Source organism: Leptonychotes weddellii, chromosome 1 (genome assembly GCF_054177405.1).
Source record: "Leptonychotes weddellii isolate Sample4059 chromosome 1, ASM5417740v2, whole genome shotgun sequence".
Classification (NCBI taxonomy): domain Eukaryota; kingdom Metazoa; phylum Chordata; class Mammalia; order Carnivora; family Phocidae; genus Leptonychotes; species Leptonychotes weddellii.
This window is the reverse complement of record NC_138369.1, coordinates 10,265,016-10,286,887: the sequence shown is the minus strand read 5'-3', so window position 1 is coordinate 10,286,887 and position 21,872 is coordinate 10,265,016. Positions and strand designations below refer to the sequence as shown.

At 54.2% G+C, this 21,872-nt stretch overlaps 2 protein-coding genes across 4 annotated transcripts in view; both read right to left on the bottom strand.

The window, feature by feature from the left end:
* COLGALT1 (collagen beta(1-O)galactosyltransferase 1) overlaps positions 1 to 1,571 on the bottom strand; it is a 16,779-nt gene extending 15,208 nt beyond the window's left edge. The window contains exon 1 of the mRNA XM_081805513.1: positions 1,199 to 1,571. Within this exon, the coding sequence (XP_081661639.1) occupies positions 1,199 to 1,464 (266 nt within the window). The 5' untranslated portion in view covers positions 1,465 to 1,571. The remainder of the gene's footprint in view (positions 1 to 1,198) is intronic.
* Positions 1,572 to 2,960: 1,389 nt separating this feature from the next.
* NIBAN3 (niban apoptosis regulator 3) lies at positions 2,961 to 21,768 on the bottom strand. 3 transcript variants are annotated; one of them, XM_081815285.1, is made up of 16 exons: positions 21,459 to 21,768; positions 18,394 to 21,239; positions 16,677 to 16,807; positions 13,993 to 14,118; positions 13,310 to 13,424; positions 12,114 to 12,281; positions 11,374 to 11,489; positions 11,197 to 11,301; positions 10,831 to 10,993; positions 10,014 to 10,204; positions 8,942 to 9,100; positions 7,795 to 7,911; positions 7,607 to 7,714; positions 6,677 to 6,788; positions 5,429 to 5,512; positions 2,961 to 3,911 (listed from the first exon to the last, which is right to left on the bottom strand). In XM_081815285.1, the coding sequence occupies exons 2-16, from the start codon at positions 18,446 to 18,448 to the stop codon at positions 3,805 to 3,807; spliced, it is 1,857 nt and encodes a 618-aa protein (XP_081671411.1). In that variant the 5' UTR covers positions 18,449 to 21,239; positions 21,459 to 21,768; the 3' UTR covers positions 2,961 to 3,804. The 3 variants fall into 3 exon arrangements, with proteins under 3 accessions (XP_081671411.1, XP_081671417.1, XP_081671424.1); XM_081815291.1 differs by lacking the exon at positions 5,429 to 5,512; XM_081815298.1 differs by lacking the exon at positions 18,394 to 21,239 and having other exon boundaries at positions 3,378 to 3,911; positions 16,677 to 16,802; positions 21,566 to 21,768.
* Positions 21,769 to 21,872: the final 104 nt, after the last annotated feature.

Sequence of the window (21,872 nt, the reverse complement as noted above, 5' to 3'; positions counted from 1 at the left end):
ATTTAAAAATGTATATATTATCTACCCCCATCCCACCTTCCTCGATTCTCTCTTATGAACAACACCATCTCATAGTGGCCTGTGCTTCCTCATTAATTCAACAAACATTTCCTTTTTCTTTTTTCTAAAGATTTTATTTATTTGACAGAGACACAGAGAGAGAGGGAACACAAGCAGGGGGAGTGGGAGAGGGAGAAGCAGGCTTCCGGTGGAGCAGGGAGCCCGATGCAGGGCTCGATCCCAGGATCCGGGGATCATGATCTGAGCCTAAGGCAAAGGATTACTGACTGAGCCACCCAGGCGCCCCTCAACAAACATTTCTTAAGCACCAACTGTGTGCTTGCATTATCCAGGCTAGGGAATCTGGGATGGAGGGGTGAGGGCCATTTAGGAGTCCACATGAAGAGGAGAGCTGCTATCCCCTCAAATAAGTTGTTAATAAGTTGCCAACAACAGCAGCGGTGACTAGTAAGGACAATATAATAATAGCCACATTTCTGGTCACTGAGCACCAAGCCAGAGATGCCAGGCACAGGGCCTCACGTGCATTAACTGGTTAATCTTCGGAGATGAAGGCAACCAGAGTTATATTAATGCCCCCATTTTCCAGATTAGGAAACCGAGGCAGGAGGCGGGAAGTCACCAGTCAGCCGACATGGCTCTGCCCCATTCCCCTTGCGGGAAGGATCCACTCCCGACCCTTGGCCACCTGGTCCCGTTACCCACGCACCCACCCACCCACGCTCGTTAGAGGGCAGGGGATCTGACTCAGGCTGGGTTCAGGATCCAATGCAGCAGAAGCTGAAAAGACTTCCTGTTAGTGGAAGTGCAGTGTGGAGCGTGGGGGCTCCGGGCTCCCCTTCTTTGGAGCTGTGAGCGCTCCGAAGGCGGCTTGAGGGTTAGTCCCAGGCAGAGCGGCCCAGTCCTGGGCTGGGCACCAGTGGTCCCGGATCTGCCGTACCCGCGGGGCCGGAAAGCAGAGGGCGGTCGGTCAGTCCCACAGCGGCGGGACAGAGACGGGGAGGGAGGGACAGCAAGCAGAGGGCCCGCGCGTCTGGCCCGCTCCGAAGAGGGAAGCAAGCAGGGGACACGCGTGGGTCCGGCCAGCCCCGGGCCAGGGCAGCAGGCAGCGCGCGGGGTGGAGCCGCCGGGGAGGGGGCGGCAGGCCCGGCGCGGGGAAGGCGGGTGCCGCGCTCACCACAGCGCCGTGCGCTCCCGCGGGTGCCGCAGCCGCTCGAGCGCGCCCAGCGTGGCGGGCAGCGCGTGGGCTGCGTTGCGCGCCACCAGCGCGATGAGGACTCGGGGCGCCTGCAGCGGCGACTCGGGGCTCCAGCGCTCCTCCGGGAAGTAGGCGGCGGCGCCCGGCGGGCCCCCCGGGGGCGGCAGCGCCAGCAGCAGCAGCAGCAGCAGCAGCACCGGGCGCGGCCGCCAGCGCCGCCTGCACGCGCGTGGAGCCGCCGCCATCGCGCCACGCGTCGCCTTTAAGCCGCTTTTCTGACGGCGGACGCGAACCGCGCCTTGAGCTTGCCACCGGACCCCGCCCTGCCGCGCGCCTTAAAGGGGAGGAGAGTGCCTGGCGTGAATCAGCCGTCTGGGCCCCCTTCCCGGACCCCTCCTCCCGAGGGCCTTAAAGGCACGAAGTGCTGCTGACGCGACTCCCGCCAGGAGCACGTCAGTCGGCGGGCCCGCCCCGACGCCCGGCCCCCAGCTCCCGCCTTAAAGGCACAGAGCGCTCCTAGCTTTCCCATTTCACGTGACTCAGTGCCGTAAAGGTGTCAGAGCTCAGAACACCCCGTGCCTCCTGACGCCTGCCCCAGCCTGGACCTTCGCCTGATACGCCATACCACTTCCATTTGTATAGGACCCAGTCTGTGCCACCAGGCGGACCTGGCTAGTTAGGACCTGGTTTCACAGGGATGTACTCAAGGGCTGGTGGGTATTAAGCGCGGGGTCCCTGGCGTCCCCAGACCTGGCTTCAAATTCAGCCCCCACCGTGGGCTCCCAGTGTGAGCCTCAGTTTGTCCATCTGTAAAATAGGGTCTTACCGACCCCGCAGGGTTGGCGTCAGATGGAGCCACGTGATACTTGCAAGTGCTGAGCACGCGCTCCGGAGGCAGGGTGGGAGTTTCCATAGAAATGCTACCAGGGGATTGTTTCCCCATACTCTAATGTACTTTCTATTGATTGTTTTTGTGTCATTCTTAAAAATTAAGTTTTAAGAAGGATGCTCAGGTATACATTTGTTCATATGGTGGTCGGGAGGAAAAGATTCAGTATTGTTAAGTAAAATTCAGGGCCCAGGTCATGTGGCCTTGTGCTCAAGGGACAGTAGGGCCTGAACTTAAGGAAGTAGGACAGGGCGGTGGACTTGATCCAAAAGCCCCAAATCTCCCAGCTTGGCTAGCAGAGTCACCTGATACTTGCCCTTCCTCCTCCGCATGTCCTTCTACTTGTCCATCCCCTTCTTCCAATTTCATTTCTCTCCTTTGCTTCTGTTCTCCACATTTTTTCCACAACAGTCCTTTGCTCAAGTTCAGTTTTTAGCTGAATATTTTGGAAACACAGCCTAAAATGTACTGGTTATACAATTGACTAAGGGGGTGAGGGATGGGAGTGGAGGAAAGGGATCTGGCCACACTTGGTCACTGCTGAATCCGAGAGCGGGCACACAGGGGTGTACTTCTGGGGTATGTTTTGAAACTTTCTGTAACAAAATGGCAAAAACCATTTTACACTCTATGGACCTGACAAGGAAGGATCATTCATATTAAGTTAGAAAAACAGTGACAAGACACATCCCATACCCTGATAAACTGAGAAAAGACTGGAAGATTTTAGAACCATAAGCAAATAGTGATTTTCTCAGAGGGCAGGATGACAAGTTTTTGTTGCTCTAATTTTACAGAGCTAACATCACGTTCTGGGTAAAAATTTAAAAAAACAAACAAACAAAAACAGCTGTACAAGGGCTGTAAAAGCACAAATGTATGTCAGAAGTTTGAGTTGGAGAGTAAAATCAGGAAAAGTGAAGAAAATCTTCCTTTTTGGGGAGGCTGAAAACTCCAGGGCGGAATGGGAGGAAACTGTCTCCATGAAGCTGAACCCCTCTGAAAGCTGAACCAAGAAGGACCCTGGGGAAATCCCTCAGAATCTGCTCCGGAAGCAGCTGGAAGGCTTGTGATAGGGAGAAGCTGCCAACCCCCAGTAGACAGATGACTCTTCTGGCAAGCAGAGGGAAGTCAGCAAATGCTTCACTCTCAGCTGGGAAACTTGATACCAAGTTAAGATTTGGAGCAAATAAACAAACCCAAAAGGTCCACAGCAGGCTGAGAATAAAAGTACCTGTAACCTGTATAACAAAGCATTAATATCTTTAATATACAAAGAATTATTAGAGATCAATAAGAAAAAGATAAACTCTCCTGAAAAGTAGGCAAAAGCCATGAACATGCAATTCACTTAAAAAACAACAACAACAAAAAGCACAAACATAAAAATGGCCAATAAACATATTTTTAGGTTCAGTGTAATCATTAATGAAATTCAAACTAAACAATGAAATGTGTGTGTGTCTCAAATTGACATTTTTTCTTTTGTGAAAATTTCTAGTGTTTGGAAAGGATATGGAGAATATGCACAAATGCTGCTAATGGGAGTGTAAAAAAAAAAGGCCAGCTTTTCTGGAGAGGAATGAGGTGGAGGTATGAGGGTTATAAAAGCCTTGAAATGGTGCATATGCTTGACTCCGAAATTCCACTAGTAGACATTTATCCAATGGGAACGAGGACTGAGGTGTCCAAAGACTCAGCTGTGGAATGTTCTAGGAGGAGGCAGCGGGCAGAGTGACTGGACCTCGGTACCAGAGCCTGGCTGCTCAGGGCAAGTTCCTCTCTGAGCCTCAGCTTCCTCATCTGTAAAATAGAAAGTGTCATCAGGATGCCAAAACACATCAAATGCCTGGCACAGAGTAAATGCTCAGTAAATGGAAGCCTAGCAAAAGAAACTGAGCAGAAAATGACAAGCGCCCAGAAGATACGTGGGCCAAGGAGAGGAACAAAGTTTCACAGAAAAGAAGCTAAAAACAGTTCTTAAACACACAAAAAGATGCTTAATCTCATCTCCAACAAGACATGCTCATAAAAATGATGCCAAGATGCCATTATTCACTCAGAAGATCTGAGAAATCCTGAGTCAGCTGGTAGCCTGTGCAGTCTGTGGGGAAATGGGCCACCTGCACACAGGTAAGGGTCACCAGGTGGGACCAGACTGGTGGAGAGTGCTCTGGAGACTGCTGTTGAAACACCAAACACAAATGCTCAAAACCCTGAGATTTCATACTGGGTGATTTACCCACAGAGACCTGCACTTGCCTGGAAAGTATGTACAAGGTCATTCCCTGTAACATTAACAGTTAGTTGGAAGACTAGAAGCAAAATGGCCATCATTGGTTAGATTCTGGTCAAATAGATTAAGGGGCCCATTTGCAATCCCTCATCCTCACTTGCGAATCCCCAAATATTCTGACACCTAGAAGTCTTTCTAAGACAGTTTAATCTCCATTTATCCCAGCACTTATGTATATTCATCAGTTTATCTACAGTGATCAACTACGGGAGGCTACCCCAGATCAGCAATGTATTAGTGTATTAGTTAGCTATTGCTGTGTAACAAATGATCCCAAAAGTTAGCAGCTAAAAACAACACATATTATCTCGGAGTTTCTGTGGCTGAAAAATGTGGGAGCTGCTTAGTTGGCTCTCACAATAGCAATACACAAGGGGATTGAGCTGTGAGCTGTTCCAGAATCCCTGCACCTGCCCTGGATTCTGAACATCCAGGTTATAGCCGTCCTGCCCACCGGTCTGCTTCTAGTTGGACCAGTTGTTTTCTGCCCCATTTCAGGGAAGTCCCCATGACACATTTCCATCTCACGGCTGGAGTTGAGGATCCCTGCCCCACCAGCAGTGTCAGCCTCAGCCCTACATGCATTTACTGCTCCAACAAAGAGCTTGCTGTAGGATCCTGCAGTAGGCCAGGCTGCCCTGGCCCTGAGCCTGGCTCCCTATACCCATCTCCCAGAGCAGCCCTTGTTGTGGTGGACCCAAGGCTCCCATCACCACAATCTCCCCTCGCAGTGTTGGGAACTGGTAGCTGCTGGGAGAGACTCCATGGAGACCTAGTCCCGGCAAGACGAAATGGGACACAAATTCCTATGCATGCCAGAGAGTACCTCTGTGGCTCAGACAAACACTGGCTCCCCATTGCCCTTTAACCATGAGCTTGGCCAACCTGGCTGGGTCAGGGGATAAGATATATATGCTGTTCCATCCAGGAATCCACACTTACAACCATCCCTTACACCCCATGCCAGGCCCCACTACCCCCCAACAATTCACTGGCATGGCCCAAGGGCTTTTGAGGTCCTCACCTACTCCTGTCTGGTCCCATGGGGCCTCCGAGCAGCCATCCAGAGTGCAAGACACGTCACTGGCACCAAGGGCCTTTTTCAATTCTAAAGCGAGAGATAAAACCTTGGACCCACCTGGGGATTCCATGCATTCTCTCTGAGAGGCCACAAGAGGGCAAAGGATGGGAGGAAATGTCTCAACCAGGAACCCATATTCAAATAAGCCTCTCTCCATACCTGTGCCCATGGTAGACATTGCTAGCTGATCCCCACACTTTCACTGAGCCCCCTACCAGCCCCACCTGCCAACATAGCACTCCAAGCAGACATTACAAGTCAATTAAGGACATGTAAAACCTCTAGGAACAGAAACTCTCTGAAGTTAGCTGTTTCTGGATTTTTTTTTTTCCAATTAGAGAATAGCTTTTTCTCCATTAAAATATCCCTTTTCTAAAGGAATTTAGTTCTTTTTGTTTGGATGCCCAAAGACCAAGGACATCCTCACCCTCATCTCCTGGCTCCCAGAACCCTACTGTCTTTGGATTCTCCCAAGAAAGAGGAGAGCTGCCTGAGTCCATCCTTCACCTCCAGGACTGTGCCCTCAGCCTCCTCCCTGGCTTCCAGGATGGTCACTGTTGCCCTCTGCTCACACACTCTCCATGGCTCCCCCTTGCCTGCTCAATAAAGCCTAACCTCCTCTGCCTGTTATTTCAGGCCCTGCACACCTGCCCCGGCAGCCCCCAGCCTCCTCTCCTTCCATTCTCCTTCATGTCCTCTGCATCAGCCACGTGGATGCCATGACATGCCCTCAGTCTCACATCGCTCATCCCAGCACACATCTCTGCAGTCTCAGGCATTAGGTCATGAACAAACTGATGAAGAAAGAAGGAGAAGAGATGGTTCTGGAGCTGCTCCCCAGCCCAGAAGATCCAAGAACTCTGGGGGTTTCAGTGTCAGCCCAGAAAGAACAGGGAGTGGTTACTGAATGAATAAATATAAATGTCTACCCCCAGTTTCTGAACTTTGCCTCCTTCCCTTCATCCTGAGAACTCCTACACACCCCTCACAGCCTTGCTCCAATGCCCCCTCCTTTAGGGAACTTCCATCACTGCCCCTCGAAGACTCACTCACCCTAGTCCCCATCTGTCCCAGTTCTACCCTGGGGCTAGTGTTAACAGAAAGTAAGAGGTGATGGGGAACGTGGTAGAGCATGGTACACACAGCCAGGGGTCACCAGGCTTCCTTGAGCCATAGAGGAATGGGGCTCACCTCTGTCAATCCTTTGCAGCAGGACCCCCTGGACAATGTCTTTAGAGATGCCCTCGATGGTCAGAGCCGGGCTGCCCACGGCAAGGACGTCTCCTTCGAACTCAAGCAGCTCCTGGAACAGAGGCGGCTGAGGGGCTGGGCTGGAGGGGAGGGTTGTAACTTTGACCCTGATTAGCGGCGGGGGGACCTTGGGACTAAATTTCCTCATCTCTACAATGGACTCCTTGATCCATATTCCCTCAGGTTGTTGTGGGGATCAGTGAAACACAGCACATCATATCTCAATGGGAATAGTGCGGCTATCTCTGCTAGCCCTCCCACCCAACTGCCTCGGCGAGAGGATCTTGTCAGCAACTGAGGCAGACCCCTGCCTGGCACCCCTGTGTGACCAGGCCCTTGTGACCTTCTCTCTTGCTCCCTTCCTACGCCCTCACTCACCGAGCTCCAGCCATGCGCGCCTCCTCACTATTCCTCCCACACACCAGGCACCGTCCGACCTCAGGGTCTTTGCACATGCTGTGGCCTTCTGCCCAGACCACGCTTCCCCAGGACACGGCTCATGCCCTCAGTTCACTGCTTCTCAGGTATCATTCTCACCGAGAGCCTCCCTGACCACCCGGCAAACCCCCCAACACACACACATTCCCTCTTTGCCTCCTCCCTTCCCTGAAGCCCATGTCACCCACTGATATACGATGCCTGGGCCCCCACTGCAGCTCTCAAATGACAGACGCTGAGCACTCTCATGGGAGAAGCAGAGGGCATTGTGGGAGCCCAGAAGAGCCATCCACCCCAACCACAAGGCTTAGGGAACAAGAGTCTCTTATGGTCACAGTGACTCCGACGGAGAGAGCACGCTGCCCACTTTATAGAAAGAGACAGACACTTGGTTGTCCTCTAGGATGTGCACACACGTGCCCTCTTACTCACCACTTTGCAGCTCCCCTCCATCTGGTGCAACACAAAGGGCAAGAAGATGCAGAGTAGCCACCCACAGATGAACTTGCTCTGCGCCGAGCTGCTGTCCGACTGGAACTTCTGCCGGACACACACAGCGGCCGGTCCAGTGGCCATCGGAGCAGGCAGGCCCACTCCCATGCCCTCCCGGCGGACCTCACCTTCAGCACACGTCCCCGGACTTTCTCCAGCTGCTGGGCAGCCTGGGTGCAGTCCAGGGCTGTGGTCAGACCCTGGTCCGCCAGCTGTAGGAAGGTGGTCACGGCGTCGGCCATAAGCTGCAGGAAGAGCATCTGATAAGCCCCCTGGGAATCCATGCTGCGGCCTTCTGGGCCCTGCGACTACCTGGCTGACCCTTCTCAGCATCCAGACTGACCCGACCAGCCACTTTTCCCCAACCTCCTTTTTGTCTCAAGAAACAGCATCTCCCTCCACTCAGGACTTGGGAGTCAGGCAATCAGTGGGAACCTATGTGTAATCTAGCAGAAAGTGCCCTCCCCTCTGGAAGATGGTGCCAGGGTGCTCAGTCTGGGGAGCAGAGAGCTGGTCGGAGTTCAGCCTCCTTGTCTGAGTGCTCTTGTGCAGTGTACAAATTGAACAACTGTACTAGGCAGCACTTGGTCTTCTCAGTCCCTGTCTCCTTCACTCACCATGTCAATTAGCAGGTCCCATTCCCTTGGCCTTCAAACACACCCCACTTCTCTCCATCAACAGCACCCATTCTGGTTCAGGCCTCCTTCTTGCCTCTTCTACTCCTGCCCCCAACAGTCCCCCTTCCGCAGGTAGGGCTTCCTAAATCTTGAATCTGATCACACCCCTCACCTGCTCACACACCTGCTGGTGCTCCCCATTGCCCTCAGGACAGAGCCTGGCCCCTTAGCCCCATATTCAAGTCCCTGACCTATCTGCCCATCCACCTTGCTGGCACATCTCCCACCTTTCTGCCCTCGATTGAAACCTACAACCCAATATCTCTAAATGGCTTCATTTCCTCCACATGCAGGCAAACTCCCTCACCTCCGGGTGCTGATCCACAATTTTCCCTCTACCCAGGACATACCCCACCCCCATTCTTCCCCCTGCTGTCTCAGTTCAGAAGTCCTCTCCTCCTGGAGGTCCTCCTAACTGGACATGAATCGAGCACCTCCTCAGGGCTCCCATAGCACCTCGTGTGTCTGCACCACAGCCCTGTCCACCACATGTGAGCCCAGTGAGGGAGGCTAGGTCTGTTGGTCATCACGGTCTCCCTAGCACCTGTTCAGTGGACTCTGCTGCCCCTGCCTCCTTCAGCCTCCTTCTCCCCCTCACCTGCTGTGCGAGATCCTGGGCCCCAAACACCAGGCTCTGTGTTCCAAGGAAGCCAAATGGCACCACCAGCTGCCCTAGGTGCCCCTGGCTTCGCTCAGCCTCATGGTAGCAGGTCTGCATCAGCTCTGGGTCCCATGGCATCTCCCCAAATGAGTAAACCTGGGCTCCAGTGGCAGGCAGGTGAGAAAAGCACCATCAGTTGATGGAAAAGCAGGGCCAAGGACCTCACAGCCAATTCATAGTAGGAGAAATGCAAATGGAAATACATCCCACCTCAGTCATTACCCCAAAAATGCATAATAAAAGTAACAGGTATGGTGTGATAGACATAAAATGGTAAAACCTGAAAAAAATGGATAACATGCAGTGCTGGCATGACTGAGAGGAAATAGGCACACTCAGCCCTTGTCACATCTACACCCACCACCTGATGCCCTCTCTGTGCTGGGGGGCTCTGCAGCTGCAGAAATGAAGTAATCCAATATGGTCTTTGGCCTCAAGGAGCTCACAGAAAAGTTGGGGGAGATAAACTATAGACAAACAACTACAGGGGCATGTAAACCCATCTGTGAGGAAGGAAACACAAGTAGCTGTGGATGCAGAGAGGGAGCAGGGAAAGTTCCTGGAGGAGATGATTATGAAACAGAAGCTTAATGAGTTGAAGTTTTCCTGGCTCTTAGTAGGTCTTCATTTAATATCAGAAGAACTGAGGTGACCTGTGTGGAGCAGAATTCGCTGGCTTAGGGAATGGGGTGGGCTCCAACAACAAGGGAATGGGAAGAGGAGGAATTTGAGGGTAGGTGACTCCAGACTCATGTTGCTAAAATGCTATTCTTGTCATTTTACTCCTCCCCCCAACCATGTTTTAAACTGTGCCCCCAGTGACCATAGCGTGGTGATCTACAATAAGTAAAAAGCAGCCTAGAACAAAGTTCAAGAAAGGTTTTCAAAAGAGGTTTTCAAACAGAAAGATGAAACAGTTCATGCAACTCTTCTGTAAATTTAACACACTGCCGGTCCATCGGATGAACACCCCCCCCACACACAAACACACGCACACACTGGAGCTCACCTCCTTGCGCAGCTGCGTGCCAGAGGAGTTCCCACGCAGATGGCGAGACAGGCGGTCCATGCCCTGAGCTAGGAGGGTCTGCACTGCCGAGAGCACGGCTTCCATGGTGCTCAGCAGCTTTTGCGTGACCAGGGACAGCTGTGTGTCCACCTTCCCGCGCAGGCACGACTCCAGGGGGCGCTGGACCTCGACTGGGAGTGGAAGACACTAGCCTGGGTCTCCTCCACAGGGGCTCCGCAAAGGGGGTGGAGGCGGCTCTGGGCTCAGCACGAGGCGGACAGGAGCTCAGACTCTGTGCACCCTCTTCTATCATTTCACACCAGAGAAAACTGAGGCTTTGAGAACGGCAGCAATCAGCTCCAAGTCCCACGCCCCAGAGGGAGAGTCCGGATTCCAACCCGGTTCTCTTGGTTACTGAGCGGAGTGGGAGCCTCCGCCATCTGACCGGGATATCCCGGGTCAGGTCTGTCACTGCCTGTGCCTCCACCAGTCTCCCGACTGGGTGTCCCTCTCTCCATTCCTAACCCAACGCCCTTCCACGCCCGGACCTCCCTCTTGACCCCGCCCTTGTCTCGCATCCTGGAGCCTCGGCCACGACCAGACTCTCACTGAGACCCAGTCCCTTGTGCCCGCCCGCCCTTTCTTCCCCTTCCTTCCCCCCCGCCCCAACCCCGCCCCGGCCCCTGCCCCTGCTCTGCCCAGCTGGGTCTCGGGTCGGGATTCTCGGCCCCACCCCTTACACCCACCCGGTTCGCTTGCCACCTCTCAGGCTCTCGTTCCCGCCCCTGCCCGCCCAGGCCCCGCCCCCTGGGCTCACCCCGCAGCCTCCCCGCCAAGCGCTCCTGCTGCCGCAGTATCTGGTCCACGTCGGGCCGGAGGGTTTTCTCCAGGACCGCGAGCAGCTCGTCCTTTTCCGGCTGGAAGGCGCGGAGCCCGGCGGAGGCCCGGGCCAGGACGGCGGCGTGCACTGCGTCTAGGAGCTGCCCGGCCCGGCCGAGGGGACCCCACACGGGCCAGAGGCGCGGGAGGGAGCCGAGATGGGGCGGGGGTGCGAGAACAGAGAGACGGAGACGCAGAGAGACGCAGAGAGAGTTTAGGGGACAGTGGCGAGGAGGGGGGAGATGGGCCCCCGGGTCCGGTCCCCCTCCGTGTCCCGGCCCCACCCCCGCGACCCCGCGCCTACCTCGGTCCAGGCCCAGGCACGGTTGCGCCCGGGCCCCCGCAGGCCGGGCAGGGTCTGGGCTCGCAGCGCGGGCAGCAGCTCCCGCATCAGCACCCCGGTCAGCACCTGCGGGAGAGGGGACCGTGAGCGCTGCGGCGGGCCTAGAGGGTCCCGGGGACGGCCTTGCTTGGCACTGACCTCGGCGTCCGAGCCCAGGGTCACATCGTCGTCGCCAAAGTGGCCTTGGTGCCGCCGATAGAGTCTTACGGCGTCCAGGAAGGCACGGGCAGCGGGGGCCTGACTTCGCTGCAGGACTGAGGGGGCAGCTCCTCAGTGCCAGCCCACTCCTCCCCTGCTCTCACCTCCGCCTGGCTCCCTATCGCCCCGGGAAGGAAGCCCTCGACCTCCTCACCAGGTCCCAGAACGCCCAAGGCTCCCCCATCTCCTGACCCTTGCACAAGCAGTGCCCTCTGCAGGGAACACGGTGCCCCAGGACCATCACCCGCCCATAAGGCACCTTTATAATACGATTTAGGAAAAAGCATCCGCTGTGGACAGTCACAGCCCGGGCTGCCCCTCCACATAGGTACATCTGTGCACTCAACAACCTGCTCAACATATGTGTCGGTCCCGTTCCCCTTCTTCACCTAGCTGGCCCCTTATCCTTGTCAGACCCCAGGCTTGACTTCCCTTCCTCCCCTCCTCCGAGTAGCCCTCCCTGATCTCCCAGGCTAAGCCGCCACAAGGCTGTGTCCCCAGCGCAGCCCTGCAGCCCAGGTCACTTGTAACTGCCAGTTGTCGCTTCTGTCTCCCCCCACAATCCATTTCGTGAAGAAACTAGACACTTGGAGACGATGACCCCATGGCCAGCAGGGGCAGCTAGCTACCTTACCTCAGACTCCAAGACCCACAGCTGCCTGGCCTTTCCCAGGACCCACCTGTGCCACGAAGCCGGATGCCACCCTGTAGGGCTAGCCTCCAGGCTCGCTGCGCTTCTCCCGTGGCTGCAGAGAAACAGAGGTGCCGGCGGAAGGGGTGCTGCAGGAATAGGGGGAAGTTCACCGGCATTTCCAGGAGGGGGTCAGACTCTTCCTGCGTATGCTCTCCTGCAAGCGGGCAGAGGAGATTGTGTCTTCATTCACGCACTCACTCTACAATCATTCGTTCACTAGAAGAAAACACCCATGACACGCTTAGAGGAGCCCCCAGCGTGGGCAGTTGCTCAGTAAGGATGAACCACGCTTTCATAATTGCACTCTCCTGATTCTAGCTCAGTCCCCGAGGGAGGTGGGCCCATGGCAGACAGACATCAGCAATCCATCCCAGCATTGTTTCCCAGCCTCAGGATCCTCCTTAACCCGGAGGCCTGGGCAGCCACACCACCAATCAAGCTGAGTGGGCACGTGATCTGAGCCCTGCTTGCCCTGGGGGCTCAGCCAGGTCCAGATTCAAACCCCGCCAAATCATTTGCTAGCTCTATGTGTAGGGCGCAGTTTTTCTATCTGAACCTCGGGTTTCCTGCCTATAAAATGGGCTTAAAAGTGATACCAATGAGATATTATTGGGAGGACTGTTGGGGGGATTGTTGGGGGGGGACATAATGAGTGAATTTCTTTTTGGTTAATTAATTTGGGGTGTCCTAAATCCTCAGTGTTTGGTTCTGATTTCCAGAGTGATAGATGGGACCACAGGAAGATGCAGGAATCCGGAAGGCAGAAATCGCTGGTCACCCCAGCCCTTCAACCGCAGCCCACCCACCAGTGCCCATCTCCCCATGTGCTCACCGAACCCAGGTTTTATTGTTTTACCCTTGCTACTTCGATTCTGGTCCAATGTTCTAAGTCCCCTTCTGTTTCTGATGAGAGTGGATATTTCTCTTGCTAGAGCTGGGGTGCTCACCCAAAGGCAATACTGCCCCCAGCGGATACCTGATGATGTCTGGAGATATTTTTGATTGTCACACCTCTCATGGGGGGGGCGGGGTGCTACTGCCATCAAGTGGGTGGAGGCCAGGGATGTTGTTCAACATCCTGCAATGCACAGGGTGTCCCCCTCCCTGCAAAGAATGATTTGGCCCCAACTGTCAACAATTCTAAACTAAAGAAACCTGCTCTTGAGGTCCCAGGAAACTTACCTGAGGAGACTGGGCAGAGAGTATCCAATAGGCGGAGATATTCACGCTGGGAAGTCAGGACAGTATACCCAGTCAAGGCCATGGAACCCAAGGGATGGCCCCCATTTTCATATTCCTATGAAAGGCATCCAGAGAACCAGCTTGGGACAGGTCTAAACGGTGCCTTCCATGTCCCAACTGTGGGATCGGGGGAAGGCTTAGGGCTAGCTAGGGAAGTCCTCCACCCACTCTCCCTCGCTCCCTGTAGTCAAGCACCCCGCACCCACTGTGTGCTAGGCTAGTCCCAAATATTGTCTGAGGATTATTTCACTAAATCCTCACAGCCCCGTGTGGCCTGGACCACCATCATCCCATTTCACAGAGGTGGAAACCGAGTCCCAGGGGCACAAATGACCTGCCCAAATTCCCAGCCAGATGTGATACGCAGAGGCCTCTCACAGTTTCAACCTCAGCTCTGCTGATGACCATGTGTAAATCCCTACTCCTGGCCTGGACCTCAGTTTACCTACCCAGCCCAGCAAGAGATGGTCACCCATCCCAGGCCAATCTCATAGGGACCCTCAATTCATACTAGGTAACTGAAGAAAGGAAAGAGGACCACGTTGGGAGCTGGACCCCAAACCCATGCTGAGGGAAGTGGGATGGTGAGGCCAGAACGGAAGAGACAAGAGACACTTGCTTACCTCCCTGTGGCTGAACCACTCCAGGCGGCCATCCCCACGCAGGACACAGAAGATCGGCTGCCACCGAGGTGGGTGGCCCCCAAACTGGGTCAGAGGCCCTCGGTGCTCACGGACTCGGGGAAGCTTCTGCAGGAGGAGGGGTCGGTGGATGTCAGGGGCACAAACCAGTGTCCCCATGTCCAGACCACCTTTAGAAAGCACCCTCCATCCATCCCAGCCTCCACCAAGTACAGGGAGGTCAGGTGCTGTTGCTATGTCACCTCTGTTCTTTCTCACATGCTGAGAGCATGCACTTGTTTGTGACACTTCCACATACAAACTGATTTAATCCCCCCACAGCCCCCACTTGGAAGCGGACTGTTCCCCACTTGAGCCTCAGAGGAGACCCCAGCCCTGGCCAACATCTTGATTGCAGCCTGTGAGAGACCCCAAAAGAAAGAACTCGGGAGGCTGTGTCTACATTCCTGACCCACAGCAACTGTAAGGTAATACACGTGGGTTGTCTCCAGCCACGGACGGTGTGATGTGTTGTTACGCGGTGTTAGCTAACTGATACAAGAGGGATTGGTGGGTCATGGAGCAGGTGTAGTTCGCCTTCATTCGAAACAGCCAGTCCTCTGTCCACAGACCCCTCCCTTGGGCAGGGTGGGACATCACTTTATTATCTTTGTTACTCTTCCCACTACCTGGCCACCTGAATTGTGTGCATTTTGTTTCATCACTGGGTCCCAGAGCAAGGCCCAGTGCACAGATGGTGCTCGATAAATATTCGATGAAAAAATTAACTGTATTTGTGATGTTTTCATTCTTCGATGGGGCAGTAGAAACTCCGGTGTTTGTTGAATGATTCTCCAAACTTTCTCTGAGGCCTGAGATTTTTCATAATAATATTGTTAGAACATTGTTATAGAGGGGCGCCTGGGTGGCTCAGTCGGTTAAGCGTCTGTCTTCGGCTCAGGTCATGATCCCAGGGTCCTGGGATCGAGCCCCGTGTCTGGCTCCCTGCTCAGTTCTCTTGCTCTCTCTCTCTTCCCACCTCTCTCGCTATCTCTGTCTCTGTCTCTCTCTCAAATAAACAGATAAAAAATTTTAAAAACTTAAAAAATAAAATAAAATCCTTTAAAAAAACATTGTTATAGGGGCGCCTGGGTGGCTCAGTCATTAAGCGTCTGCCTTCGGCTCAGGTCACGGTCCCAAGGGTTCTGGGATCGAGCCCCGCATCAGGCTCCCTGCTCCGCGGGAAGCCTACTGCTCCCTCTCCCACTGCCCCTGCTTGTGTTCCCTCTCACTGTGTCTCTGTCTGTCAAATAAATAAAGTCTTTAAAAAATTAAAAAAAAACATTGTTATAGAAATGATATATAAAATAAGTATATGATAAAATGTTCAAACTGAAGCAAGGGGAAATCCCCCACCCTGCTTGAACCCCAATGTCAACTGTGCCCGGGGCCCAGGTGGCCAGAACCTACAGGTGGCAAAAGGTGCAGGTGGGACCACACCTGGGGTCCTGTGATGCCCCAAGCATGACAGGGAGAGCCCCAGGTGAGAGAAGGCTCTGTGTCCACAGGGTGGGGGAAGCCTCCAGCCCAGGTCAGGCACAACTGGGAAAAGAAGCATCTGAGAAAGATGGGAAGACTGAGAGCCCTTGACTGGGGCAGGGACCCAGGGTCAGTAACCAGCATGGACTCCAGGTTCAAATCATGCCTTGCCTCTTCCTGGCAGGGTGACCTCAGGCAGGTCACCTTACCTCTCTGTGCCTCAGTTTCCTCACTGGTCGAAGACTCATTTCGCAGGCTGGTGAGGACTGGGGGAGTCGTACGGGGCACGTGGAGCCATTTGTTGGCTCAGGAGACATCTGGAGCTGAGCCAGGCAGCTCCACACTCTTAAGTTCCATCGATAAACTCTTCTTGAGCTCCTACTCTGTGCAGGCACCAGGTGAGCACAAGGGATATGGGGGAGGGGGAGGGGGACAGACCTGGCCCCTGCCCTCACAGGGCAGACAAGTGAGGGAGGCAGATGTGTGACCCAAGGCTTCCCTGGAAAAGCAGCGGGATGGGGATCCCAGAGGAAGCACCCAAACCAGGAAGGGGCTGTGGTGATCAAGGAAGGCTTCTTGGAAGAAGCGTGGCTGGAGCATGAGGAAGAACAGGAAGAGAGCACCAGGCAGAGGGCCCCACATGTGCAAAGGTTTGAGGGTCCAATGGGCATGCTTTTGCATGGGCTGTCCCCTCTGCCTAGAATTCCCTTCCCACTCTGGCTTCCAGATCTGGTTCCTTCTCATTCGTTACATCTCAGCTCAGAGGGGCCCTCCCTGAACCCCAACCCCCTGCCCCTCAACACTGCCTTTCATCTTGTCTTCATAGCATCTATCAGAAGTCATCCTGCATCATGACCTGTTAACTTGCTTGCTCATTTCTCCCCCCAACAGACTGTGAGCCTGGAGGCGGGTGCAGAGCAGGATCTTCGACCACCACTGCTGTGCCCCCCCCCGCCCGCCGCCGGTGTCTAGCCTAGGGCATGGTCTGCAGTAGGTGCCCAGGGAATGTTTGTTCAAAGAATGAATTTTTAAACAGTCTCCTCAGGTCTTGGCGCCCCCTAGGGTCAAGGTGGAAGGAGGCTCCCAACTGAACCAAAGCCGCCCCCCCAGCTTCCCTCACTCAGCCCCCCTCCCTTTGCGGCACCCACTTTACTGCGCATCAGCTGGCATCCGGCTGGCTCCCGGGGCTCCAGCTCGCGGGAGATCTGTCGCAGGACAGAGGCTCCCAGCTGCCCGCGGTAGCAGGGCAGGAAGTTCCTCAGCAGGGTGTCCACCTGGCCTGCAGGGGCAAGGGGACAGTAAGGTGGTGGAATCAGGCCCCGGAGACCTGCCTGGGGAGGGCAGAACAGGCAGAGAGACCCCCATGTGAGCTCCCGCCATCGCCCCAAAGGTGCCCAACAAGACGTGCTCCAAATTCCACTCACCGTCCAGACTGTTTCTATCCACGTGGGGGCAGGGGGCGGGGGAATTAAGTGACTCAGGCTTAATTTGTAACTGATGCACAATAAACTTTAATTGCATAAAGCATACAATCTGATGAAATCTGACACCTTTACACACCCAAGAAACTATCACCATGATCAAGATAATGAACTAATCCATCCCACCCAAGTTTCCTCTGGCCCCTTCCCTGGGGAGAGTTTCAAAATCTTTTAAAAGCCTCACCCTAGCACCAGAGAACTTTCTGCATCCTCATAGGAAGTGATCACACAAGTGTTAGAGTCCTTCAAGCTGTTCCCCTAAGATGTGTGCACTTGGCTGTATCTAAGACATAAATCCATCCTGCTGCCTGGAATGCGGACCCAATGGCTGGAGCTTCAGCAGTCATTATGCGCCACGAGGTGGCCTTAGGCACAGAAGCCACACATGGTAGAACCATGATGTGGAAGGAGTTCAGGTGTCTAACTTTTACCAGGTTTCCTGCCACTGTACCTCTCTATAGGCAAGAGAAATAAATATCTTGTTTAAGCACCTATAGGGAAAAAAAACAACAACATGGCATAGAGTAATTTACTGAATCTTCACAATGGTTCCATGAGGTAGGCATTGTTGCTATTCCTGTTTTACAGATAAGGGAATGAGACCTAGAGAGACGAAGTCATTCACCCAAGGTCACACAGAGAGTGAAGGCAGGGCTATGGTGCGAACTTGGATGGTCTGGGTGTGAGTGTTTGCAAGACACGCCACATGCCTGTGGACATGCTGTTCCCCCTATCTAGGATGCTTTTCCCACATCTCCCACCCACCAACTCCATCACAACCCTCCAGCCCTGGCTTGAGCATTATCTCCTCAGTGGGCAATTACCCACCCCTTCTTCTTCCCCCGACTTGAGGAACCTACGGGTTTTCCCCCGTGCTTAGTCAACTGCCATTCTTGTAATGATAACTTAATCTTCTTTCCTGGTCTAGATCATGAACCCAGGAAGGGTGGAACCATTCTCAACCCCATTGTGTCCCCAGTAACCAGCACATAGTAGGTGCTCAACCATGTAAAGCCACCAGCCCCCTCTTAGTCTCGAATCAGAAACTGAGCCTGTTTCCCCCTGCTGGTCCCTTCCCACCTAGGAAAATCACCCCAGGAGATCTGGCTGAGCCACCTCTCACCTGGTCCCTCGCCTTCATCCTGAACCCATGCCCTGAATAGGGTTACCAGATTTACCAATTAAAAATACAGGACACCAATTAACTGTGAATTCCAGATCAATTAGGTGTCATTTTTTAACATAAGTATGCTCCCATGCAAAATTTGGGACATACTTATACAAAACAAGAATATTCATCACTTATCTGGAATTCACATTAGTAGGGCAACCTTAGCCCTGAACCCCACCTGCCCCACTCCCACCCCACCCCATGCCAGCTCACCCCTCAGGTGCTGCTGCTGCCGCTTGTCCAGGGGGCTCGAGGGCCGCCCACCCATCCTGCTGCCGTCTCTAGGGGCTCCCTCGAGAGCAAAGCAGACACTCCCTCCCCTCCCACAGCCCCCACGTTTCTGGGTTCAAGGGCACCCTGGAAGCCAGGCAACTGGTGAGGAGCTTGGATGCTGCTGAGACCAGCTGCCTGGGAAGCCAGAGCATGGCTCCTGTGTGAATGTGTGTGTCGGGGGTGGGAGGGAATGCCCGCCCCACTCCTACCCTGCCCTGCCCCACCCTGCACCTGCGTCCTCCTGGTTCCCCTGGGGCCAAGGCCTTCAGAACTGCTGGTTTCTGCAGGGGCTGCCCGGGCAGACCCAGGGGTGGGTTGGGGGTATGGAAGACTAGAATCCTAGCTTTGGAGGAGGGATATGCAGGGCCAACACCAGGCAGGACTGGCAGCAGTTGGTATGTGGGGCAGAGAAGGGGGATGGTCGGGAATGGGGCGTCTAAATCCTGGTTCCCACTTCCACTGTGCCTACCCCCTGATGGGTGATGCTGGGTTCTGAGAGGATCCAGCACTGACCCAGCAGCCTCCAGCAACCTCAGACTGGGGAGGCAGAGCTGGACAGACACCCCCAGTTCCTGGGGTCAGTGCTGGGGCAGGGGGAGAAGGTGGGGGGCTGTTGGTGTGCCATGGACTGGTGCGATGCGTCCCTTGTGTTCCTGTTTTGTCAGCCTGTTCTCAATCAATGCACATAGCTCCGGACTGGATCAGGCTAGTTGGATCTCCCTACCCCTTCACCTGTTTTTCCAGTGGCTGGGAGAGAGCAGCCCTCAGTCGGGTGAAGGAAGGAAGGGAGGCAAGGAGCAGAATCTGTGTTCCAGGCTGAAAATATGATCAAATGGGAGTCTCACAGACTTTCAGATGAGGGGAGTGTTGTGTTCCAGTGGCCGGAATGTGGATGTGATGGCTGGAGCATGTGCAGTCCACCTTGGACCATGAGGTAAAACCACAAAATGACAATGGCACAACTATGATGTAGGAAATGGGGGTCTGTCATCCCCAGAACTCTTGGAAATCTGAAACTCTACACCCATTAAACAGCTCCCCATTCTCATGACATTGCTCCACCAACCCTGGGTGTCCTCCCTCCAGAAAAAGAGCTAACCCTCCATTTTGTTTAAGCCACCAGGAACATCTGACTGTAATCCTCACCCATGCCCCAGGATTCATTTCTCCTCTCAACAAACATCACTCCTTGCCAGCCTGAGTGTCATCCTTGAACTATGTGCCAGGGATGCAGAAGTGGGCAAAACTGACCGTGGTCCAGCTCCCATGGACCATCAGTTGGCACACCAACAAAACTGTCAGATAATGATAGAGTTAAGAAAGAAAAATAGAACAGGAAGAGGTAGAAAGTACGAGGGGTGGAGTGGGATTGGGGAGGTGATGTTGCACCGCGACCCAAAGCAAGTGAGGGCGACGCTGTGCAAAAAGCTGGAGAAAAAAAGAATACTGGGTCGTGGGCACAGCACACACAAAGGCCCTGAGGTGGGAATGTGTTTGACAGGTTCCAGTACAGCACAAGGTAGGGAGGTTAGTGAGGGGCAGACACAAGCAGGTCTGGAGCAGGGAGATCTGCGGCTACAGGGAGAGGGTTGGAGAGGTAACATGTCCCAGAAGCCCCCCACATGGGGTCCCCATGTCTGTCTCATCACTTCCCTCTGCTTCTTGGCACCCCCCTCCTGAAACACTGGCGTCATGGCCACCTGCTGTTGCCTAAGCCTGTGACTGGGGTGCTTTCTCTGCTTTTCTTCATGTTTCCACCCTGGCCCTGTCCCACTTCCTCACTCTCACATCTGAGCGACAGACCCAGACAAGATGTTGAAGGAAACTTCACTTTCTGTGGTTTTGGCTTCGGGGTTTCAACCCCCACAGCCTGATCAGGTGCCTCTGCAGGATGCCCCCAGCCTCCAAACTTGGCAAAGCTCAAGCATGGCTGAGGGACCCCATGCACCCACCAGCCTCCCCCACGAGGCTGACGGGTGGGCCATGCACAGTCACACCCCAGGAAAACGCTACAGCGCCGGCACATCACTGACTGGGGCTTCTCGGCATATTCAAGGCTCTGAGAAGGCCTGCAGCAGAGCGGGACACAGAGGCTGCCACTGGCCCTGTGTGTGCAGGGAGAGCTCAGTTACGTGTGTAGTGGGCTGAATGGTGTTCCCCAAAAGGATATGTCCACGGGCTACTATCAAGAGAACCAAAACACGTGTTGGTGAGGATGGGAAGAAATTGGAACCCTTGTGCCCTGCTGCGATGGTGCAGCCGCTGTGGAAAACAGTATGGGGGTTCCTCAAAACGTAAACGTAGAATCACCATATGCATCAGCCATTCCACTTCTAGGAATATCCCCGAAAGAACCGAAAGCAGGGTCTCGAGATATCTGCCCGTCTCTGTTCCCAGCAGCTCTATCACAATAAGCGAAGTGTGGGAGGCACCCAAGTGTCTGCTGACGGATGGAGGGAAAAACAGGGGCATGTGCATACACTGGAATATTCTTCAGCCCTCAAGAGGAAGGAGATTCTGACCCAGGTTCCAACACGGATGAACCTGGAGGACGTTACGCTGAGTGAAAGACGCCGGCCACGGACGGACAGACATTGTATGATGCCACGTATAGGAGGTGCCACGTATAGGAGTAGTCAGATGCAGAGAGACAGTGGAATTGTGGGTGCCGGGGGCTGGGGAAAGGGAGAATGGGGAGCTGTTTAATGGGTGTAGAGTTTCAGGTTTCCAAGAGTTCTGGGGATGGACAGCAGTGACGGCTGCACAACAGGGAGAACGTGGGGCGCCTGGGTGGCTCAGCTGGTTAAGCGACTGCCTTCGGCTCAGGTCATGATCCTGGAGTCCCGGGATCGAGTCCCACATCGGGCTCCCTGCTCGGCGGAGAGTCTGCTTCTCCCTCTCCCATTCCCCCTGCTTGTGTTCCCTCTCTCGCTGTGTCTTTCTCTGTCAAATAAATAAATAAAATCTTTAAAAAAAAAAAAAAAAACAGGGAGAACGTACTTAACACCGCTAAACTGGACACTTAGAAGTGGTTCAGACGGTAAATTCTGTTACGTTTTTTCACGAACACACACACACGGAGGATGTGTCCCCTGGAACCTCCGATTGTGACCTTATTTGCAGCTGTAATTCTTAAGGATCTTGAGAAGAGTTCATCCCGGATTTAGGGCTGTCCGATGTCCACTGGTAGGTGTCCTTACTAGAACGGGAGAGGACACACACAGAGAGACAAAGGGGAGAGGGACACGTGACAAGAGCGGCAGCGATTGGAGCGACGTGTCTACAAGCCAAGGACGGCCGAGGGGTGCTGGCAGCCACCAAACACCCGAAGAGAGGCACGGGACGGATTCTCCCTCAGAGCCTCCAGGAGGATCCAACCCTGTGGACACCTTGATTTCAGACTTCTGACCTCCCGAACT

What these genes read in the sequence shown, in the direction of transcription:
- NIBAN3 (XM_081815285.1), bottom strand. Translation starts at nt 18,448, where the DNA reads ATGGGTGGGCGGCCCTCGAGCCCCCTGGACAAGCGGCAGCAGCAGCAC. An exon ending in CCCAGGATCTCGCACAGCAG is followed by an intron (nt 7,912 to 8,941) that starts GTGAGGGGGAGA and finishes CTCTTCCTGCAG; the next exon opens with CTTATGGCCGACGCCGTGAC. An exon ending in ATGGGACCAGACAGGAGTAG is followed by an intron (nt 3,912 to 5,428) that starts GTGAGGACCTCA and finishes TCTATTTTACAG; the next exon opens with ATGAGGAAGCTGAGGCTCAG.